The 19,433-nt window shown below is 37.2% G+C and overlaps 4 protein-coding genes and 1 non-coding gene across 5 annotated transcripts; all 5 read left to right on the top strand.

Annotated features, from left to right (window-relative positions):
• Positions 1 to 2,699: 2,699 nt before the first annotated feature.
• On the top strand, positions 2,700 to 5,766 carry LOC121795118. Its single transcript, XM_042193565.1, has 9 exons — positions 2,700 to 2,872; positions 3,119 to 3,195; positions 3,874 to 4,102; positions 4,207 to 4,361; positions 4,436 to 4,481; positions 4,569 to 4,660; positions 5,158 to 5,254; positions 5,358 to 5,414; positions 5,481 to 5,766. Exons 1-9 carry the CDS (start codon positions 2,735 to 2,737, stop codon positions 5,631 to 5,633), a joined length of 1,044 nt encoding a protein of 347 aa, XP_042049499.1. The 5' UTR covers positions 2,700 to 2,734; the 3' UTR covers positions 5,634 to 5,766.
• Positions 5,767 to 6,661: 895 nt separating this feature from the next.
• LOC121795100 lies at positions 6,662 to 10,510 on the top strand. Its single transcript, XM_042193547.1, has 14 exons — positions 6,662 to 6,836; positions 7,217 to 7,577; positions 7,659 to 7,747; positions 7,849 to 8,007; positions 8,081 to 8,417; positions 8,588 to 8,706; positions 8,784 to 8,856; positions 8,924 to 9,147; positions 9,259 to 9,315; positions 9,390 to 9,531; positions 9,603 to 9,707; positions 9,780 to 9,950; positions 10,033 to 10,092; positions 10,169 to 10,510. The coding sequence occupies exons 1-14, from the start codon at positions 6,793 to 6,795 to the stop codon at positions 10,274 to 10,276; spliced, it is 2,049 nt and encodes a 682-aa protein (XP_042049481.1). The 5' UTR covers positions 6,662 to 6,792; the 3' UTR covers positions 10,277 to 10,510.
• A 719-nt stretch (positions 10,511 to 11,229) lies between these two features.
• On the top strand, positions 11,230 to 16,940 carry LOC121795090 (tRNAse Z TRZ4, mitochondrial-like). Its single transcript, XM_042193531.1, has 12 exons — positions 11,230 to 11,704; positions 12,947 to 13,036; positions 13,161 to 13,205; positions 13,291 to 13,345; positions 13,481 to 13,524; positions 13,644 to 14,072; positions 14,161 to 14,429; positions 14,520 to 14,664; positions 14,753 to 14,800; positions 14,910 to 15,274; positions 15,369 to 15,975; positions 16,571 to 16,940. The coding sequence occupies exons 1-12, from the start codon at positions 11,255 to 11,257 to the stop codon at positions 16,862 to 16,864; spliced, it is 2,841 nt and encodes a 946-aa protein (XP_042049465.1). The 5' UTR covers positions 11,230 to 11,254; the 3' UTR covers positions 16,865 to 16,940.
• A 177-nt stretch (positions 16,941 to 17,117) lies between these two features.
• TRNAN-GUU lies at positions 17,118 to 17,191 on the top strand. The gene has a single exon. It is a non-coding gene; the product is annotated as a tRNA-Asn (tRNA).
• Positions 17,192 to 17,957: 766 nt separating this feature from the next.
• LOC121795145 (photosynthetic NDH subunit of subcomplex B 3, chloroplastic-like) lies at positions 17,958 to 19,341 on the top strand. The gene is made up of 6 exons (XM_042193601.1): positions 17,958 to 18,283; positions 18,373 to 18,483; positions 18,569 to 18,625; positions 18,729 to 18,791; positions 18,916 to 18,978; positions 19,118 to 19,341. Exons 1-6 carry the CDS (start codon positions 18,065 to 18,067, stop codon positions 19,199 to 19,201), a joined length of 597 nt encoding a protein of 198 aa, XP_042049535.1. The 5' UTR covers positions 17,958 to 18,064; the 3' UTR covers positions 19,202 to 19,341.
• The last annotated feature ends 92 nt before the right edge of the window (positions 19,342 to 19,433 follow it).

A 19,433-nucleotide genomic window follows, 5' to 3' on the forward strand; every position in this document is an offset into this window, starting at 1 on the left:
TTAATTTATGTATTCCATAATTTTTGGGCTTTATTTTGGGTATTAATGTACTACTTGGGTATTATATTGAAATTTAAATATATATTTAATATTTAAAAGTTTCAATTTGGGTGTTTTGCTCGATTATGTCTTAAATTAGTAGGTTCTAATTTTGACTTTTGATTTTTGAATTATGTTTACTATGGAGTATGTATTTTAAAAATTAAATTATTTGTAATGAAATAAATAAATTTAACATTAATTTATTACATATTTTTTATAACCCTTAGTATATTAAAACTATCATATACAATATAAAATAGTAAAATTTATTATTTATTTTTAATATTTATGGAAATATATCTACAGTTAAATTTAGTATATATAATTTTAATTGAGTTGATTTTATTTTATCTATTATATATAATTACTATGTAGATCAAACTCTACAACCATTCAATAAGAAGCAATACCTTCTCTAATTTGTTTTCATTTTTTTTATTTCTATTAAGCTCTACAAGTTTATTGGTACTAAGGCTATTCCATATAAAAAAGTTGCATTGGCCCACCGGATATTTAATTAAGGAAAGAAATAGGGAAAAAACAATGAGAGAAATAGAATTAGAGTACTTCGTGTTTAAAATTCTACCATCCTATTGCTTTTCATATGATAGTGGTTACGTTTAACCATAGCAACCCCCGCTACGTTATATTATAACACAGCAGATGATTCTCCCCATCTTACACGTGTTTTTATTGAATGTGTCTTTGTTATATATCTCTCATAAAACAAAACGTCTATTAAATTTAGATATTTGTGTAGTGTTTTTTGTCATTTGTCACTTTGTGTGTATTTGTGCATTTTGTATATGCATTTTGTTTTTGTGCGCACTAATGTAATAGTTGGGTGAAAGATATAGTAATACATGGTTTGTGGTTTTATATATTCATTTATTTTGTATTTATAATTTGAAATATTTATGTCCGCTGCATAGCACGAGTGTTAATACTAGTTCTCATTATATATCACTAGTAAAGAGAGAGTATATATCTCGATAAAAAAGCTTATGGGACCGAATTATATCAATATTATATAAAAATCATTATAATACTTATCTTTAAGTCTTATCTAAATTATACTAGTACTTAATTATCGACTATAACTTGCATCTAAATTGTTATCTCTCAGATTTTACATATAAAAACATATGCTGTAGTATTTAAATCCACATCTTGTACTACAATTAACATACAGTAATAGGCTAATAGCATATTAGCAAAATTAATAACCCGCTATATACTTCAACAAATAATTTAATAAATATTACCAAATGATTTTTATTATGAATACGCTGCAGTGGAATTGATAAACAGGATTATTAAGTAATTTGGAAATGAGTTTGTTCACCTAATATATATGTGTTTTCTCCTTGAGACAATTTGTAAAGCCTAAACTCCATCTAACTAATATTCAATTTTAAACTTTTTCAAAGTCATTCTCAGTTGCCCTAAATTAGGTGGTAGTTATACATATTGAATACTTCTTCCCATTTTGAGGGTTTTACTATATTACAGATTTGTGTCTTGATGTCAAAATCTCATGTCTCATTCTAACAAATTTGTCTAAATAATCGATACACCAAGTACAACGTCGTATGGTTGTTACTGAACATTTTTTGTTCTGAGAACTTTTCCATGTAAAGATAAAATAAACAAAAATTAAGACAGTATTATTGTATTAATTCGGTTGACAAATTTGCTTTTTTTTTCAGAAAGTTTTTGTTGGATCAGTTGGGAGAAATGTAATTATCGTGCAGCGTCAACAACTGCATTTCCTAAAACCCACCCCATGAACTTTGCATTTTTTTAAATATTTTTTTCATAAAGAATATAAATATAATAGCTTTATAAAACGGTTGTTTACATGTATGTCCTTCGATCTTTCGCACATTTGAAATATTCGTTTTTTCGTAAATGGACGTTTTAAAAATTAATAAATGCATAATCCTTTTGTGATTTTTCACTAGTTCAAAAAAAAATGATAATTGTTTATTAAAACAGCAATGCACCAAAACAAATGAAGGTAATTTCCAGGGATAATTGCAGGAAAACATAAAATTTGGTCAATCTCGTGTCAATCTCGCGAACTTAATCAGAACAATAATATTCTTCTCAATTATCCCATGACAATTTTTTTGGTGTGCTACGTGTTTTAATTTGACGTGACACACATGTGTAAAAGTTAAAAACGTTTCTGACTATATGTATTAAATGAAATCGTTTAAGTGGACGATGTTTTGTTAACATACTAGTATTTTCCGTCTGCCACATTTACATAATTTTTCCAAATCTAAAATTATGAGACAATCACAAAGAATATCAAAATTAAAAAAATATTGATTAAAATTATGTTTTCTCAGCAATTTGCCATAGTTTATATTAGCAAATATGATCAGATAAAGTAATACATATCCATCTCAAATTCTTTCAAATTAATTGTATACAAATAAACACACTTATTTATCTTCGTATATGCATAAAAATGCATTAAAAAGAGGCAAATTCGACATTTGACACCACGTTCGAGAATTAATTACATAAATAATTTAAAATAGAATGAGTCAGAGAGAAAATAAATTTAAAGACACGTGCGCACAAGAATGTCGTGGCTACAAATATAGGCTGAACTACTCAACACAACTCAAACTGAAAAACTGCCCTCTCTCCCTCAAAATTCTTCAATAATTTAGTTCCGATGGAGACCTCTGCCGCCGCCGACGGCGTAGATTCCTTCTACAAGCCGCTGCCGCCGCTCTACTTCACGTTCATGACCCTCTGGCTTCTCTCCGCCGCGTCTTGGACCTTCAACACCTACATTAACCGCCGCTTTCAGGTACCTTTCCGATCAGATTTTCGTGTCTCGTAGATGCTACATCCGATGAAATATAATAATCGTGTATCATCGCAGATACGTGTTTTGGTTACTAGAGTTATGGTTTGATCATCTAACCATGTTTTTTTTTATTAAAATCATGTTTTTTTATTTTTTTAACAAGTATTTAAATTAATTTTATTTATAATTCTTAAAATGTTTACAATTTTTTTAAAATTAAATTTATGTTGTTATTTTCTGGAACAGCCAAATAAATTACAATGGATGCTAGCCTCTGTTCCCTGGATTAAATCTTTGCAACTTGGATTATCTTTCCTCTTTTGGTAAGCTTTTTTATTGATTAATTTCACATTATTATTATTATTATTATTATTATTATTATTATTATTAATTAGTCCCTCTTGAGATTATACGATGAAAGCAATCTTCATTGAATAAGGTAGCTATTCGAGGCGATTTAGGCCGTCCGCGAGACTCTGGGCCACTAGGATGGCCTAATTTCCGTTAAACGCCATCGTTGCCCGCGATCTGCATGATTTTTTTTTAAGAAGAAGACGTGATATGTATATATTGTTTTTTGAAATAGAATAGAGGGTTAGTTTGTTTGGGGTATTTTTTTTTTAAATTTACACCATAAAATTACAACTCACCCCTTATTAAAGTAAAAAACAAGAAATCCTTTTCACCTAATAGACCCGTCCACATAAAATTATGTAATGGATCTGTCACCGCCTAAAATGAGGGGGTGGCCACTCCCGACTGCTAGATGGGCCCAATTTTACCATAGGCCCACCGGAAAAAGTCATGGGCACCCCAATTTGCGTAATCTTTTTATAACAAGAAGACTTCAAACTATGTCGTTAATATTTTCTAAAAATTTTACATCATGAAATTACAATTTTACCTCTTGGTAAAGTACAACAGAACCTTTTTTACCCAATGGATCCGCACACCTTAAAATTATGTTCTGGATCTGACACCGACTAAAATCCTGATGGCAGGTACACATGTTTTTACACAAATGTGTGCTCATTGTGGATGTCATTTGGTGTATATATAATGGGAGTGCTATTCCAAACCTCAGCCTTCATGTCCTTCTTCCTCATCTCCCACGGCTACTGCATCACCTGCCACCGTCTCTCCCTCTCCGAGAGGCGAACCCTGGTCGCCCTCGGCACTGTCTTCTACTTGACTCTCATTGGCTACAGAGGCTATGTACCATACTTCTCTGTGAGTCTTCCCTTGTCTTGCAATGTCACACATTGATAGTCTTCAAATTAGTTCAAATTGTTGTTGAGTACTGTCTTGTTGTTGTTGTTGTCTTCTTCGTCTAGGTGCTCTTGTTGTTTAACTACTTGGTCGTGTTCTGCGTCATATTCAGCCATGTCGCGCAGAACATAAGTGTCCTGCGCGACCAGCTCAGCTTCATAGACCACGAGGAGGTCCAGGCAATGTATGATGCTGTCTACACAAAGTACACCATGTTCAAGTATGAAATAAGCTTTCTTGATTTAAGACCTAATTTGGAGAATTTATGTTGAAAAGTTTTGTAACTTTTGTCAGGAAGTTTCAAGGTGCAATGCATGTTGTGGCTGTAGCAGAATTTGCGGTATGTTTTTGAGTTCCTAAACTTATTTTGGTGACAATTAAGCATTTTTTTTTTGTGATTATGGTGCATTATATTATGGTTTTGCAGATGTTTATTAGTTTGGACAATTCTTTGGAGACTTATTGGATTAGGTTGCTGGTGAGAGAGTGGGCGCAGTTGTTCATCTTCTTGTACATAGGGTAACTACTTCTTCATAATTCGGATGATATGTTTATTAACTACTCCCTCCAACTGCTGTTAAATATCTCATTTTATCATTTTAGAATGTCTGAGATTACACGTATAATTTTAGTAAGTAGACTTCATATTTCACTAATTCATTCCAATGAGACATTCCCACTCACATTTAATTGTAAAGCGAATACTCTGTTCATAAACTAGTAGTGGACAACAAGAGTTTTATGCAAAATTGGTAATGATTGAGTGAAAAAACGATTGGAGATTTATAGTTAAAGGTGAATAAATAGGAAATAGAGGAAGAGTGTTGGGTCAAGTTATCAAAAATGAATTATGACTAATTTTTGTGGATAGAATAATATGGAAAAATATGACAACTGTTTTGTGGACAATGGAGTATGTAAAGTGATACTCATATTACACTGACGTGTGCCGATTTCAATTGAGAAGATTAATAGTGGACGTGGTATATATGTAATTTGATGTGTTTTTTATGCAGATGGATATTTAGGTCTCAACAATTGGTACCTCGTTTCTCAGTGATGCCCATTTTGAGGTCTAAAGTAGAGACAGTAATACCTCCAATTTACAGAATTGTGAGTCTTGATTATATAACCTTTTGGTTAATTTTGAATCTTTGATCATGCATATGCATATAGAAAAAAGAGAAGTAACAAAATATGGTTTAAATATGTGCAGGAAATGGATGCAGAGACGTTTAAAGAATTCAGATGTCACGAATGGCAAATTGGAGTGGTAAGTAAATGTCAAACAAATTAATTAAATTTTGATGATTTTCTGATTTTTTAATGTGATGTGCAGCCTAGTGTGGCATGTAAGAGAAGTACCAACATGAAGGATTCTTCCGTTTTAGTAGTGATTCAGCATCCGCATTTACCAAATCCTAAACCTGGAACCCTAAACCCGGGATGTGAATTCACGACTACATTTGGATCTTTTGGACAAATGAGATGACTAATTCTTGATTAACTAACCCTAACATATGATCTATGTAATTTTTTTGTATCTCTATTTTACTTTCACCTTGAAAAAAGGGTATGTCTTGAGATTCTATTCACATTTTTTTATAGATATTTGTGTTTGTTTATCGCCATGATTATTGGGTACAAAAGTTAGGACTAATTTTTAAATGAAGTCCAAATTCTGATCCCATAAAGAATTATCCAATGCAATTTAATTTTATTATTTTTGCGATTTAGGAAAGCTTTTCCTGTTTTTTTATCCTTTTAAATCTTCAAAATCGAGGATCAACAATAGTTCGTGATTGAAATCCGCCTTAAGAAGAATTTATTGAGAATAAATCAAAATAAGATGACAGTCAAACTTTGGGTGCCTACCTGAGCTATCCTATTAATAAGTAAAATAAAAAATTTATATCCTATTTTTTTTATCCTTTTAAACCTTCAAAATCGAGGATCAACGATAATTCATGATTGAAATCCGCTCTATGAAGAATTTATTAAAAATAAATCAAAATAAGATGAAAGTCAAACTTAGGGTGCCTACCTGAGCTATCCTATTAATAAGTAAAATAAAAAATTTAAATTATCAGTTTTATTTTCAAATCTATTTATAGCAAAAACTCTATTCTTCAAAACTGGGCTTCATGAGTTCCTAATTTCATTGTTATATCACTATCAAAAATTGTCATAATTCAACAACATATTAATTTTTCCTTAAGACCGGCCTAAAACGTCCCCATCCGCAGAATATTTTGAAGAGGAAGACGTCGAACAATGTCATTACGAGAAATTATTAAATTTACATTGTCAAATTACAAATTTAACTTATATAGCTATTTACAATTTGAGATTTTGTCTTTTTTTGGACAAGCATGGATATGTATCAATAAGATGTAAAAGGAATTAATAATGTGTGCTAAGACAGCAGCAAAATTTAGTGCAACAGTTAAAATTGAAAACGATGGTTGTTGATCAACTCTAACTTGACTGCCGTGCTGGCGGGAGAACATTACTATGACTTTTGTTCTTCATCTACTTCCTTCCATCTATTTCAATTTTACTTTTTTTTTCAAATAAAAATCATTTCTTGCTTCATTTCAGTATCACATTTGACCAACCCCCTTTGCTTTCTTCCCCCTTTCTGCATTTTCATGGCATTCACCTATTCCCTTCGATCCTCCACCTTCTTCAATCCGTAAGATCTCTCTCTCTCTCTCTCTCTCTCTCTCTCTCTCTCTCTCTCTCTCACACATACACACACACACACACACTGGAAATGGTTATGTGTATATATTTAGTACTAAGTCAAGATTTGGCAATGGAGATCGGTTGACTATGTTGTGCCAAGATTAGATTTTTCTTTTTCTAATCCTATGCTATTAATAGAAATCAAGAATTGTAGAGGGTTGATTTAGGGGTGAGTTTGTAATTTTTAGGTTAACAATTTTGATTGAACATTTATGCTTATGTGATTCTTGATTTTTGGAAGGGTGGTGTTTCAGTTTGTTTAGTAATCTTGTGGGGGATTGGTTGATGTATAAAGTTCATTCCTTTTTTCCCATTTGAATGCTGCAGAAAAACTGCTTTTTTGGAGGGTAGTTTAAATCTCAAGTTTAATTCACATTTTGCATCAAAGATTAGTGTGAAGAATGGTTCTTCACAACCATTTTTGTCGAAATGGATTCCCCCCGGCGCAGTATCTCCGGTGGCATCCCCGTGTGGCTCTAGTTTCGAGGATGATTTATCCGTGCTCGAGTCTCAGTGTAGACAAGTGGAGTTCAACCGCGTTGAGTATCTTGTTCGGGTGTTGCATGAATCTGCTAGAAGCTTTTCCCTTGCAATGCAGAGTCTTGAAGTGGCTGGAACCGGTCCACCGCTTGCAATGGCGTGGAATGGAGTGGATGTGCACGCCTGGCATAAACATGTTGCTTATCAGGTGTCGTCTCTAGTAAAATTATTCGCCTTTTGATCTGTGGAAGTAGTTGGATTAGATTAATTTTACAGCTTGCTTATCCAGGCTGCAGCTTATGCATTGCTGAAAGCAGCTATGGAAGTCGAACTGTTTCTCTCTCACAATCGCTCCAACAATTCCCCGGTGAATGAGATGTAAGTCGAGGAGGAGTTTTCGTGTGCCTATCCATTAATCAATATATGCACCTTACTTTGTAAAGATGACTAACAAAATCAGTTTCTTTTATGTTTGTCAGACTGTCTCTGAGTATAGACTTACTTCAAGGGCGTATAGAGAGTCAGTTAGACGCGAGGGATCCAAAATTGGTAAAATGGTTCCGAGTGGTGGAACTGCCGCGCATTGCTGGATGCTTTATGCCTTTGTTCAAGAAATGGTCAGCAGAATACGCGGGAAGGTTGCAACAGAGTTCTTAAAAACTGATCTGTTGTGAATAGTCAAGGTTAAAATCTGATACGCGAATTACTCAGTGGTATTGCAGGAACGATCATGGCCATCACGTGCTGTGCCACTGTTGGAAAGTTGGGTTCTGGCCGGATTTCGTGCTCCTCGTTGTCAAACTCAATCAACCAAACGCTGATAGAGCTTATGACCATGGCAAGCGATCTCGTGTCTCTTGAGAAACTGCACAGCTTGGCAACTGAGGCTGGATTCGAGGAGGATTTCCTGTCTCATTTCGGAAGCAGAGTCCTCCCGAGTAAGAATAGTGAAGACATAGAATTTTGGATTGGATTGGTTCATAGAAAACTTTCTGCAGCACTCGAAAGAGAGAGTGTTATCGAGGGCAGACACGGTCTTTCTAACAAGGTATTCCCCTGTTCCCAGCCAAGTTACCCTTACAACTGAATTGCTTTCGATCAAGAATCGTTGTTATGTTGGAAGAGATGGATAAAATGACATCTTTGTTTAAGTTTATCATAAATTATGTTCAAATTATAGAAATTGTGCTCTAAATAGTAGTAAGGCTTTCTTGATAGGTTGAAGAGAAAACTTTGGCTACTCTAGCACTATTTTCGTATCTAGGAAGAGAATCTCGGTTGTTCTTGTCGAGGCACAACATCGAGGATACCGATGAACAAGTTAAAGATTTTATAAGGTTATATAGTTCATCTCTAAATGTTCGTCTCGTTTTTGATCAAATACACTGAAGTAGAGGAATTTTTGCTTTCGCAGTTACTTAGAGTGCGGTGTCCTCGCTATATATCCAGAATTCTCGACACTGTCGGTCTATCAGCTATTGATGGAGGTGAGTTCTTCATGCACTAGTTTCAAGCCATGCTGTAAATCAGGGCTCAAATATACTTGTTTGGCAGGTGATCATCGATGAGATTAGGTGGCTTGACTTATTTGCTGCCTACGACTCCCAGTTTTTCCAAGAAGGGAGGAGATCGAAGAGCCACCCGATTCAGGCAGAAAAGGAAATGATCTTATACACAGTTTTCACCATATGCTACGATGTAATCTCGGGGTTTGCTCACTACACCAGTTCAACGCAGCAAAACTTGGATTCTCGTCTGTTGGAATTCTTGCTTCAGAGGTGATTTGCAATTCCCACTACGATAGTCTTTTTTTTCAGTCGTCCCTCGTTGTATTTTTCAATCGTCCCTCGTTGTATTTATCGAGACTCATAGTTGATTTCTCTCCTTAGTCAAGGCCTGCTAACAGCATGTCTGGAGGACTACTGGGCTGCTTACGACGGAACTAGGTAGGCTGTGTCGCCTTTCACAGTTTTTCAAGATTTTAGTTTGTAACGTCGCCTCTGTCCACGTTCTTGAGCAGCGACCTGTTAAAGATAGGCGAAAGAAATGGATCCGACTCTGCACCGTCTCTCCTTTTCAAGAGCACGAAGAATCCATCACTGATAATGGATGCATTGCAGACAGACAGAGAAAGGCACAAACAAGCATCGCCACCGAAACAAGTAAGATCAGTTGATGGAACACTTGTATACGTCGTTAACTGTCTCTAAAATCAAATTGTTATCGATGGCAGGTTCCCGGTGATCAAACTGAAACGTCGGTCGATTGTGGTATGACGAAGCCTAATAAACAGAATTTTCTCAGGAAGTCCGTGATGAAGCTCGTGACTGCAAGCGTTGTAAGCCGAACGATCACCTTTGTTTCTTCTTGCGTTCAGTGTTACTACATTGCTGAGTTTAATCGTGCGTAGGATGTATGGATGGGCACTCAGCTGCTCTTCGTAGATGTGTCAGAGGCTCTGAGATTTGCAGTGAAGAAACTATGCGGGCGTAAGGCCACTAAAAGAGAGAGGCGGAAGATGAATCAGACTCTTTCCGATCTTGCCACTCTTATCCCAGTAACAATACTAATGCTACTTCCCGTAAGCATGATCATCGCTCTCTCTCGTTCTTTTAGTCTCGCTCACTCCGCCTCTCTCTGAGTTTGGAAGCTTTCGTTATCAGGTTTCTGCAGTGGGGCACGCGGCCATGTTTGCTGCGATCAAGAGATACGTTCCTTGCTTGGTAAATCGCACATAAATCATTCTTCTCTTGTAATGCACCTCATTTCTGTTGCTTACATGGCCTTTCCATGGACTAGATTCCGTCTCCTTACTCGGATGAGCGGCTTGACTTGGTGAAGCAACTGAAGCGGACGAAGAGGAAAGTCCAGCGCGTTAAAGTTGACGAGACGAGCACTAAAGCGTGACGGAGACACACAGCACCACATGGTATATCTTGTTTGCTTTTGTGAAATGAAAAGCTATCATTTGTTGTATATATATACACATAGGGCCAATGTGAAAGTATTTTGAGGCACATTGAGGCTTTGTTTCTCCAAAAAAGTGTATAGGGCTACTTGTAACCTCTCTCTTCCATTCTACCAACTTGAATACACATTCTTCGGGTTCTGCTCTCTCCGAGCGTGCAAGCCGTTGCAGCATCTCGTAAATTCATTTTACACGTGGCGATCATCTGTAGACGTAATAAGAGATGTTGAACGCTATTATAATAGAGAGATCCGACTAGTTGTGTGTACGTGTGTTTCCTAGGCTTTGAGTTTCATCTTTTGTTTCATTTTTCGTTGTTTCGATAAATCTATTGATACGTTCAGATTTTTCCTTCCTTTTATCTTGGTCCATATTTGGCGGGAGTGTTAGACATTTGAGAGGACCTTACCCTAGTACGAGAGGACCAAGAAGGATTCGTATACCAGTCATCGTGCCCATGGCGGTTTTAGGAAGGGGTGAAAGGGTGTGACCAATCCATGAAGACCGTCAAAAAAACCTAATCTTCTCTTGGAATTGAGTCAAAATACACAATGCCCATTCCCAAGCACCGCACGAACCCTCAATTCATAAGGTCAATTTACTACTATGGGATCTGGTCGTGCCCAAAGTCGTTACCTTATTTGCAAGGGTGGCATGCTGAAGTGACAATTTTAAGTAATTATGAAAGTAGTAAAGGCTCTTTTTCCTAGGCAAAGTTTTTCTTTTTGTCATAATTTTATGCCAAAAAAAATGATAACACATTATGGTGTGAAAAAAAAGAAAAAGGAAAAAAAAGTTATTCAATCCAAAACGGCTATTGAAATTAGGAAAAAAAGGGTTTCGAGATTTTTGGAGTCTATTTGTATTTTTCCCCTTAAACCCTTCAAAAATTAAATACAAAACCAATAAATAAGAAGATGCCTCAAACTACAAACCTCCGCCTCCTCCTCTCTTCCGCCAACCACCGCTATCGCCACCCTCTCTCCGCCGCCGCCGCCTCTTTTCACCTCCCTCAAAATCTCTCCTTTTCCGCCTCTTTCCCCTTTTCACTCAAAACCCACCTCAGAAATCGCAAATCCCCGCCCCTTTTCCATACCTTCTCCTCCTATTCAAAGAAACAGCATAGTTCAAAAAATGAAAACAGAAATTCGGGCCCATTTAGCAGGAACAAAACTAGTTTGAGAGAGAGTGTTAAGAAAATGGATAGTGGTAGTGAAAAAGGCGGTGTCTTGGCGATGGAGGAGAGAGAGGGAAGCGCGGGGTTTAATAAAAAGAGGGCTGAAGGAAGGGATGAGAGCGATAGGCCGAAAAAGCTGCAGCTCAAAGTTCGGACGCTCAATCCTGCTAATACCATTGCTTATGTGCAGGTAAAGCCAAATAATTTGTTTGTTTGTTTGTTTTGATTTTTTTGTTTCTTTCTGTGGTGTTTTTGTATGTTGTTTGTATGAAATGTTGATTGTTTTGTTCAGATTGATTTTTCTGTTCATGGACTTGATGTTTTTTCTTGTATTTTGTAATCACTTTATTGGAGTGTGAAAATTGGAGGACTCAAACTTGTTTCTTGTGTTTCAACGATGATTAATTTGAATTAGGTATTCTTTAGGATCTTGAATGTAGTTTAAAGTTTAATGCATAGCCAGGCTATTTAAGATTGCTATATTAGGATTTTGTTGTTCGTTCCAACACTAGAGTTCGAGATGTTTCTTGGACATCTAATGCCCTTTTTTCTGCTATGGATTGTTAAAATGGCAGTGCCTATAGTGGAAAGACATAGTATCTTGCCGTTGGCCTATTTGAGCGTGTAGCCGTATATTGGGATAGTTTGGCCGTGGTTTTTAAATCTTTCTGAGATGTTGAGACTCTAACTTTTGGTTTTGGGTGTTCCATCATGGATACGTCTGTGGAGGTTTGAGGCTGTAGCAATATGAAAATTGATCGGGGAAACTGGGACAAATCGAGGACTCAATAAGATAAAATAGGATATTTTGTTGTATGTGCTAAGATTTTGTTGCTTTTAGCTCTTTCGATGCTATGGAATGCTTAAATACATGCATGAGAATCATTAAGTAAGCGATAGTTAGGAAAAATGTATATATAAATGTCATTCCACAGTCCCAGTGTGGAGATTTCAATGAGCACCGAATGTTACACTCTTTGAGATAAGGGTTCTGTCAATCTATAAGTGGGAAATTTGCATTCGAAAAGAACAGGTAGCTATGATGTGGGAGAGATTCTCTAAGGCACATATATGAAAGAGATTCGAAAATGTTTTCCCAGTTTTTGCACTTGGGAGGAAGGTGCCCCAGTTTACATGTGAAGTTCCTTTTGTACAAACTGAAGGTCCACAAGAGAGCAAAATGAGTTATGCTTGGATGAGCTAGTCGCAGAAAAGGACAATTTATTGTTCTCGTCATTTAAACCTCTGTCGAGATGCCACATCATGAAAGTCCAATTTCTTTCAATTATACTTCAGCCATATGTTTTTATTCATGTGTTCCCTTTTCCTTTTTTGGTGCTATTATATTTAAGAGTATGGTCTAAATTGTTCACTTTTTTTAATAAATATTAGTATGCTTTTGTATCGCTCAATTTGTCCATTTATCTTGCAGATCCTTGGAACTGGAATGGATACACAAGACACATCCCCAGCAGTCTTGCTGTTTTTTGACAAGCAAAGATTTATATTTAATGCTGGAGAAGTGAGCTAACTCGATCTTGTTTAGGTTTTTAGTTGGCTGCCCTGAGATAATAAATTTAGTCGAACTGTTTTTTTTTGGATAACGAACTGTTTTCTGGACATAATTTCCTTATACTTCTTTCCAGGGACTTCAACGCTTCTGCACTGAGCATAAGATCAAATTGTCGAAGGTATCTTTTTAATACACATCCATGTAGCTTGTTCTCTTTTTAGCAATTCTGCAGATTGTTATACTTCTTTATGTGTTTTCTGCAGATTGATCACATATTTCTCTCACGTGTCTGCTCAGAAACTGCTGGTGGACTTCCAGGTAACTACCGTATTTTGTTTTATGTGGCGAATGATTTTACAGATACATGTGATTCTACGTCAACTACTTTCCGTGATAGAATCATAGTATTAAAATATGTTACTTGAAGCTACAACATTTACTTGTTCACTACAGGTCTCTTATTGACTCTTGCGGGCATGGGAGACGAAGGAATGTCTGTAAGTATTATTTACTATTATGATGATGTGTATCTGTATTTTGTGTAACTTATGCTAGTAAAAAACTTAGTTAAATCCCGATTGTGGAAAATTAACTGTAATTGGTCTCTGCGCTGAAGGTCAATATGTGGGGCCCCTCCGATTTAAAGTATTTGCTTGATGCTATGAAATCGTTCATCCCCAATGCTGCCATGGTTCATACGCGTAGCTTTGGGCCATCGCCTGGATCACCGAGTATGGTGCTGCAAAGCTTGGATAATCCCTTTGTTCTAATTGATGACGAAGTGGTCAGAATATCTGCAGTTCTCTTGAGACCAGATAAGGAAGAAGTGTCTCAAGGCAAAAATTCTCACAAACCAAGTTCTCCTGAACCTACTTTAAATGCGACGAAGCCGGGTGATCTTTCTGTTATTTATATTTGTGAATTACCAGAGATTAAGGGCAAATTTGACCCTAAAAAGGCTGCTGCTCTCGGATTAAGACCCGGCCCAAAATACCGCGAGCTGCAACTTGGGAATCCTGTAAAGTCGGATAGTCAAGATATCATGGTAGATATTTCTTAAAGCTTTTATGTTTTTAGTTTTTGGCTTCCAAACTCGTATTTCAGCCTCGTTTCCCATGTGGTGTGATATTCAGGTACGCCCAAGTGACGTAATGGGTCCGTCTGTTCCGGGTCCTATTGTCCTGCTGGTTGACTGCCCAACATTGTTGCATTTCCGGGATCTGCTGACCATACAATGCCTTGCCCCGTATTATGTAGATACAGCGAATGAGGTAAATGAAGGTTCCAAGATTGTGAATTGCGTAATTCATCTGACTCCCCTGAGCATCACTCGGACAGATGATTATCGAATGTGGATGTTGAAATTCGGAGCAGCTGAGCATATAATGGCAGGACATCAAATGTTGGTTTCTCTAAAAATTTTATCTTTCCCAACTTTCTGGATTTTCGTTGCTTCGACTACTTATTCATGCTTGACCTGTTGGAGCTGCAGGAAAAATATACAGGTGCCGATTTTGAAAGCAAGTGCTAGACTCGCAGCTCGTCTGAACTATTTGAGCCCTCAGTTTTTCCCGTCTCCGGGTTTCTGGACACTGCCGAACATGGGTTTACCATCCGAGGCGCAGGCATCACATGAGGTATGCGTTACAATATTTTCAAATCATGCGATTGTTTCTTATTTAGACGATTCTCTGCTTTTTAATCGTGATCTCGGTTCTATCCCAGGGTCTCTTGTTGGAAAACCAACAGATTTCGGCTGAGAATCTTCTCAAGGTATGCAAATCTCTACTACGACATCCTTTTATTCTTGCATCGGGTACATGTTGTTTTTTGCCTTATAAAGTAAAAGCAATTGTAGCTCATTTATGCTCATTGATGATAGTTTCATCTGCGTCCCTACGCCAATCTGGGGCTCGACAGATCAAGTATACCGAATCTATCATCTCATTCTGAGATCATTCAAGAGCTACTGACAGAAATTCCAGAGGCTAGAGACGCCTCTGAGAATGCGGCTCGTTTATTGTCAGATTGCGCGAGTATGACCGAAGAACCATGGTTGCTCGAAGATGCTGTCCCTAGTTGTCTTGAAGATATAACCAGAGAAGACATGGAGATTGTTCTTCTCGGTACCGGTTCTTCGCAACCCTCAAAGTATCGAAACGTTAGTTCTATTTTCATCAATTTATTCTCCAAAGGAAGTATACTCTTAGACTGTGGTGAAGGAAGCTTGGGACAGCTAAAAAGAAGGTAAACAGTGTGCACCCTTTTTCTGCATTCGAGTTGTTCGAGTTTTTCTTCCCGGACCGTCTTTCTCTTACCTCGTGTTGTTGATATGTTGCAGATTCGGAGTCCAAGGTGCAGACGAAGCTATAAGAGGTCTGAAATGCATCTGGATTTCGCACATCCATGCTGATCACCACACGGGCCTTGCAAGAATCCTTGCCCTACGACGTGATCTGGTGAAGGGATCGCCACACGAGCCCACCCTCGTCGTTGGCCCGAGGCAGCTCAAGAGGTTTCTTGACGCCTATCAGAGGCTCGAGGATCTGGACATGCAGTTTCTCGACTGCAATCATACAACCGAAGCTGCATTGGAGGCTTTTGATTTGAAAGAAGGAAATCCTATGAATCACACAAGCATGAACGTCGAGTCTTCTTTGTTTGCTCGAGGCAGTCCCATGCGGAGCTACTTGACAAAGCCACCAAGTCCTGCTGCTCAAATTCTCAAGTCGCTGAAGAAGGTTCTCGGAGAAGCCGGATTAGAAGCGCTGGTGAGCTTCCCCGTCATTCATTGCCTCCAAGCTTATGGCGTCGTGCTGCAAGCTGCGAGCAGGATCAACAGCGTTGGTAAAACCATTCCCGGTTGGAAAGTCGTCTACTCAGGCGACACCAGACCCTGCACGGAACTTGTCAGGGCTGCCCACGGCGCCACTGTGCTCATTCACGAGGCAAGTGATGACACTACTACTATTACTTCTACATGGCAAATACTTATGTACATCCGAATGTACAGTGCTCGCTAGTCTATACAGTGAATTTAGTGAAGGCAGATGCACCGTGCGGCCGGATGCATGGTGCACACTTTGGAACTTAGGTTAGTCAGATGCACCGTGCGGCCGGATGTATGGCGCACACTTGTGGCTAACTGGAACTTAGGTTAGTCAGATGCACCGTGCGGCCGGATGGCTAACTGGAACTTAGGTTAGTCAGATGCACCGTGCGGCCGGATTTACGGTGCACACTAGTCTCTAGTCAGGATTTAAGCGAGGAAGATGCACTGTGTGGCCGGATGTACAGTGCATACTAGTCTCCAGTCAGAGTTTAAGGAAGGAAGATGCACCGTGCATCCAGATGTATTGTGCAATTAGAATGTAGTTAAGACATGTGTACCTTGCATCTGGATGTACAGTGCACACTTGTCTAATTAAAATTTAGTTGAGACTGATATAACGTGCATCTGGATGCACCGAAGTATGCTTATTTCAGAATGCTCTTATTATCTCGGACTCTCCGGTTGACAATTTTATCGGCTCCTGTTTGCAGGCGACCTTCGAAGATGCGATGATGGACGAGGCTGTGGCTCGGAACCACAGCACGACGATGGAGGCAGTTGAAATGGGGGACTCTGCAGGCGCGTATAGGATCATACTGACTCATTTCAGCCAGAGATACCCCAAGATCCCGGTGTTCGACGAAACACATATGCATAAAACGTGCATCGCGTTCGACATGATGAGCGTCAACTTAGCAGATGTTCATGCGCTGCCAAGAGTGCTGCCATATCTCAAAGTTTTGTTTAAAGATGAAATGATTGTTGATGAATCTGAGGATGTGTAAGCTTAGATACTGCGTTTGTTGCTAACCTTTGATATATTTTTTTCTCATTTAATGAAGCCACTATTTTTTCATTTCACTTTGATATATCTACCTTTTTCTCACTTTTGGAAGATGTAAATACATTGATTTGGAACAAAAGCGAATATGAAGAGTTTATTAGTTGGAAAATTAAATTGTCATGGCTAAAATTTTAACATACATAAACTTATCTGTTTTAGCCATATAATTATAATGAACCAATTATTAGCCACAAGCTGGAATAGCTCAGTTGGTTAGAGCGTGTGGCTGTTAACCACAAGGTCGGAGGTTCAAGCCCTCCTTCTAGCGTTTTTTTTTGTTGGCTTTTTTGGATATATTTTTTCAATTTTTATTGATTTTAATTATTAAAATTATTTATGATTTACCAATTACCATTAACTTAAATAATTATAAGTTAGTACTATTCACTCTGTCCATGAAAAATAGTCTCGTTTTGCTATTTTGGGATATCCACAAAAAATAGTCTCATTTCTTAAAATGGAATGTTTCTCTCTAATACTTTTCGCACTTTTTCTCTTCTCTTATACTTTACCTACTTTTTTCTCTTATCTCTATTCCTTTACTCACTTTTTATCCTCATCTCTTTTACTTTACTAATTTCTCATTTTAACCCGTGTCGTCTACAAATGAAATATTTTTTGTGGACGGAGGGAGTATTATTTATATTTTATCCATAAATTAATAATTGTGGTTAATTTTCTTGTAGCAGAAGTTTTACATTTTACTCGACAAACACCTTAAGCTCCAACGTTTCAAGAAAACCAACCAAATCGGGGTTCGAGTTGCATTTCACTCCTAGTCACAACTTATCCATCAACTCTTTGACATTAATCGATTCATACCTCCACTTAATTCCGAGCCCACAAATAACGACAATTCTGTAAAGACTCGCTTTCGCTACGACTCTTAACCAAATCCGTGCCTACGAGCCGAAGTAATTTTACCTCTCCATTACCAAAATGAGATAATTTTGTTTTCTTATTAACCTTTGAAGAAATTACCACACACCATATCTGAAAAGTGATAAGATGAACAAGCACCACCATACATTGACCAACTTATCTTACAAACAAACATGCATAATCTTCTTCTCCCAAACTCCCCTGCTTTCCAATCTTTTTCGACACCATCGAAGCTTATTCGAAGCATAACTCACTTAACATGATATTACTTCAACTCAACCCTCAAAACTCAACCACCTCACTCTTCCCAAACTCCCACCATTTCAGCATAAAATTGCCATCATCCAAGCCGCCCAATCATCTCAACTTCTCCACAATCAAGAGACTCAGAGCTCTCCAAACTGCCACCGATGCCGACCAATCCGACTCCGTGCCGCCCGAAGACGAGCCTCCAGTTGTCAACTTCGCATTCGTCCACGTCAGTAATTCTCTTTTAATTTTAAAAAATATTAAAGTCAAAATCATTTTTTATAAAAAAAAAATTATTTGAAATTTTAATTTTCGCAGTCGGTTTTGCTGCCGGATGGAACGCCGGATGTGCATTACCGGAAGGCCTGTGGAGGGCAGAAATTGAGAGAGATAATGCTTGATAACAATCTTGAATTGTATGGACCATATGTAAGAAATAAACCATTTTATTTAATTTTTTATATTTGTGATGAAATAAAATACAAGACTGAAATATGATATATCCCGATTGCAGTCTAGGCCTCTGCTAAACTGCGGGGGAGGTGGAACTTGTGCTACATGTATGGTTGAGGTGACATCTATTTCACATATATATCTAATTTTTCAATAGTATCTAATTCTAGATTAATTAGCTACCTCCTTATTTATTTTTGTTTTTTTTTAATTGTTAGTAGGTTGTTGAAGGAAGGGAATTATTGAACCCTCGAACAGAAAAAGAGAAGGAAAAGCTTAAAAAGGTAATCCATTTTCCTTGATATGTTGAGCTTTAAGAAGTTGAACACTTGCGCTATAACGTATTTTTAGCACTTCATATGACTAAGAAGTAAAATACTAAAAAATAAAAATAATTCGCAATTTCAGAAGCCCAAAAATTGGAGACTGGCTTGTCAGGCGATTGTTGGTGAACCAGATTCAAGAGGGCTGGTTTGTCATTTTACCCTTTCTCAATTTGCATTTTTTCATATTATATTCTACTTAGATGTAAAACACCAAGTAAAAAAATATAAATCATTAGTAATAAAGACTACCCCATAACATAATTGTGATGGATAATTCATTGCAGGTTGTGATCCAACAACTTCCAGAATGGAAAGCTCACAGCTGGAATTATGCAAAAGAGCTTCCTGAAGATGTTTTGCAAATATGAAAATCTTTTCCTTTTTATAATATTTTTTATTTTCATTTCTGGGTTTCTAAAATCTGTAGTTTTTTTCACAGAGATGTAAAGGAAAAAGTATGGTGAAATTAAAAGTCATAACATAATAATATTGAGACATTTATGGTTTACTTATTATTTTTTTCAGTTTGGAAAAGCTCATTAGTGTTATCAAGAGTGACCAATTCAAAATTTTGATTCAGTGGGTACTAATTCAATAATT

Source organism: Salvia splendens, chromosome 3 (genome assembly GCF_004379255.2).
Source record: "Salvia splendens isolate huo1 chromosome 3, SspV2, whole genome shotgun sequence".
NCBI classification, from domain to species: Eukaryota; Viridiplantae; Streptophyta; class Magnoliopsida; order Lamiales; family Lamiaceae; genus Salvia; species Salvia splendens.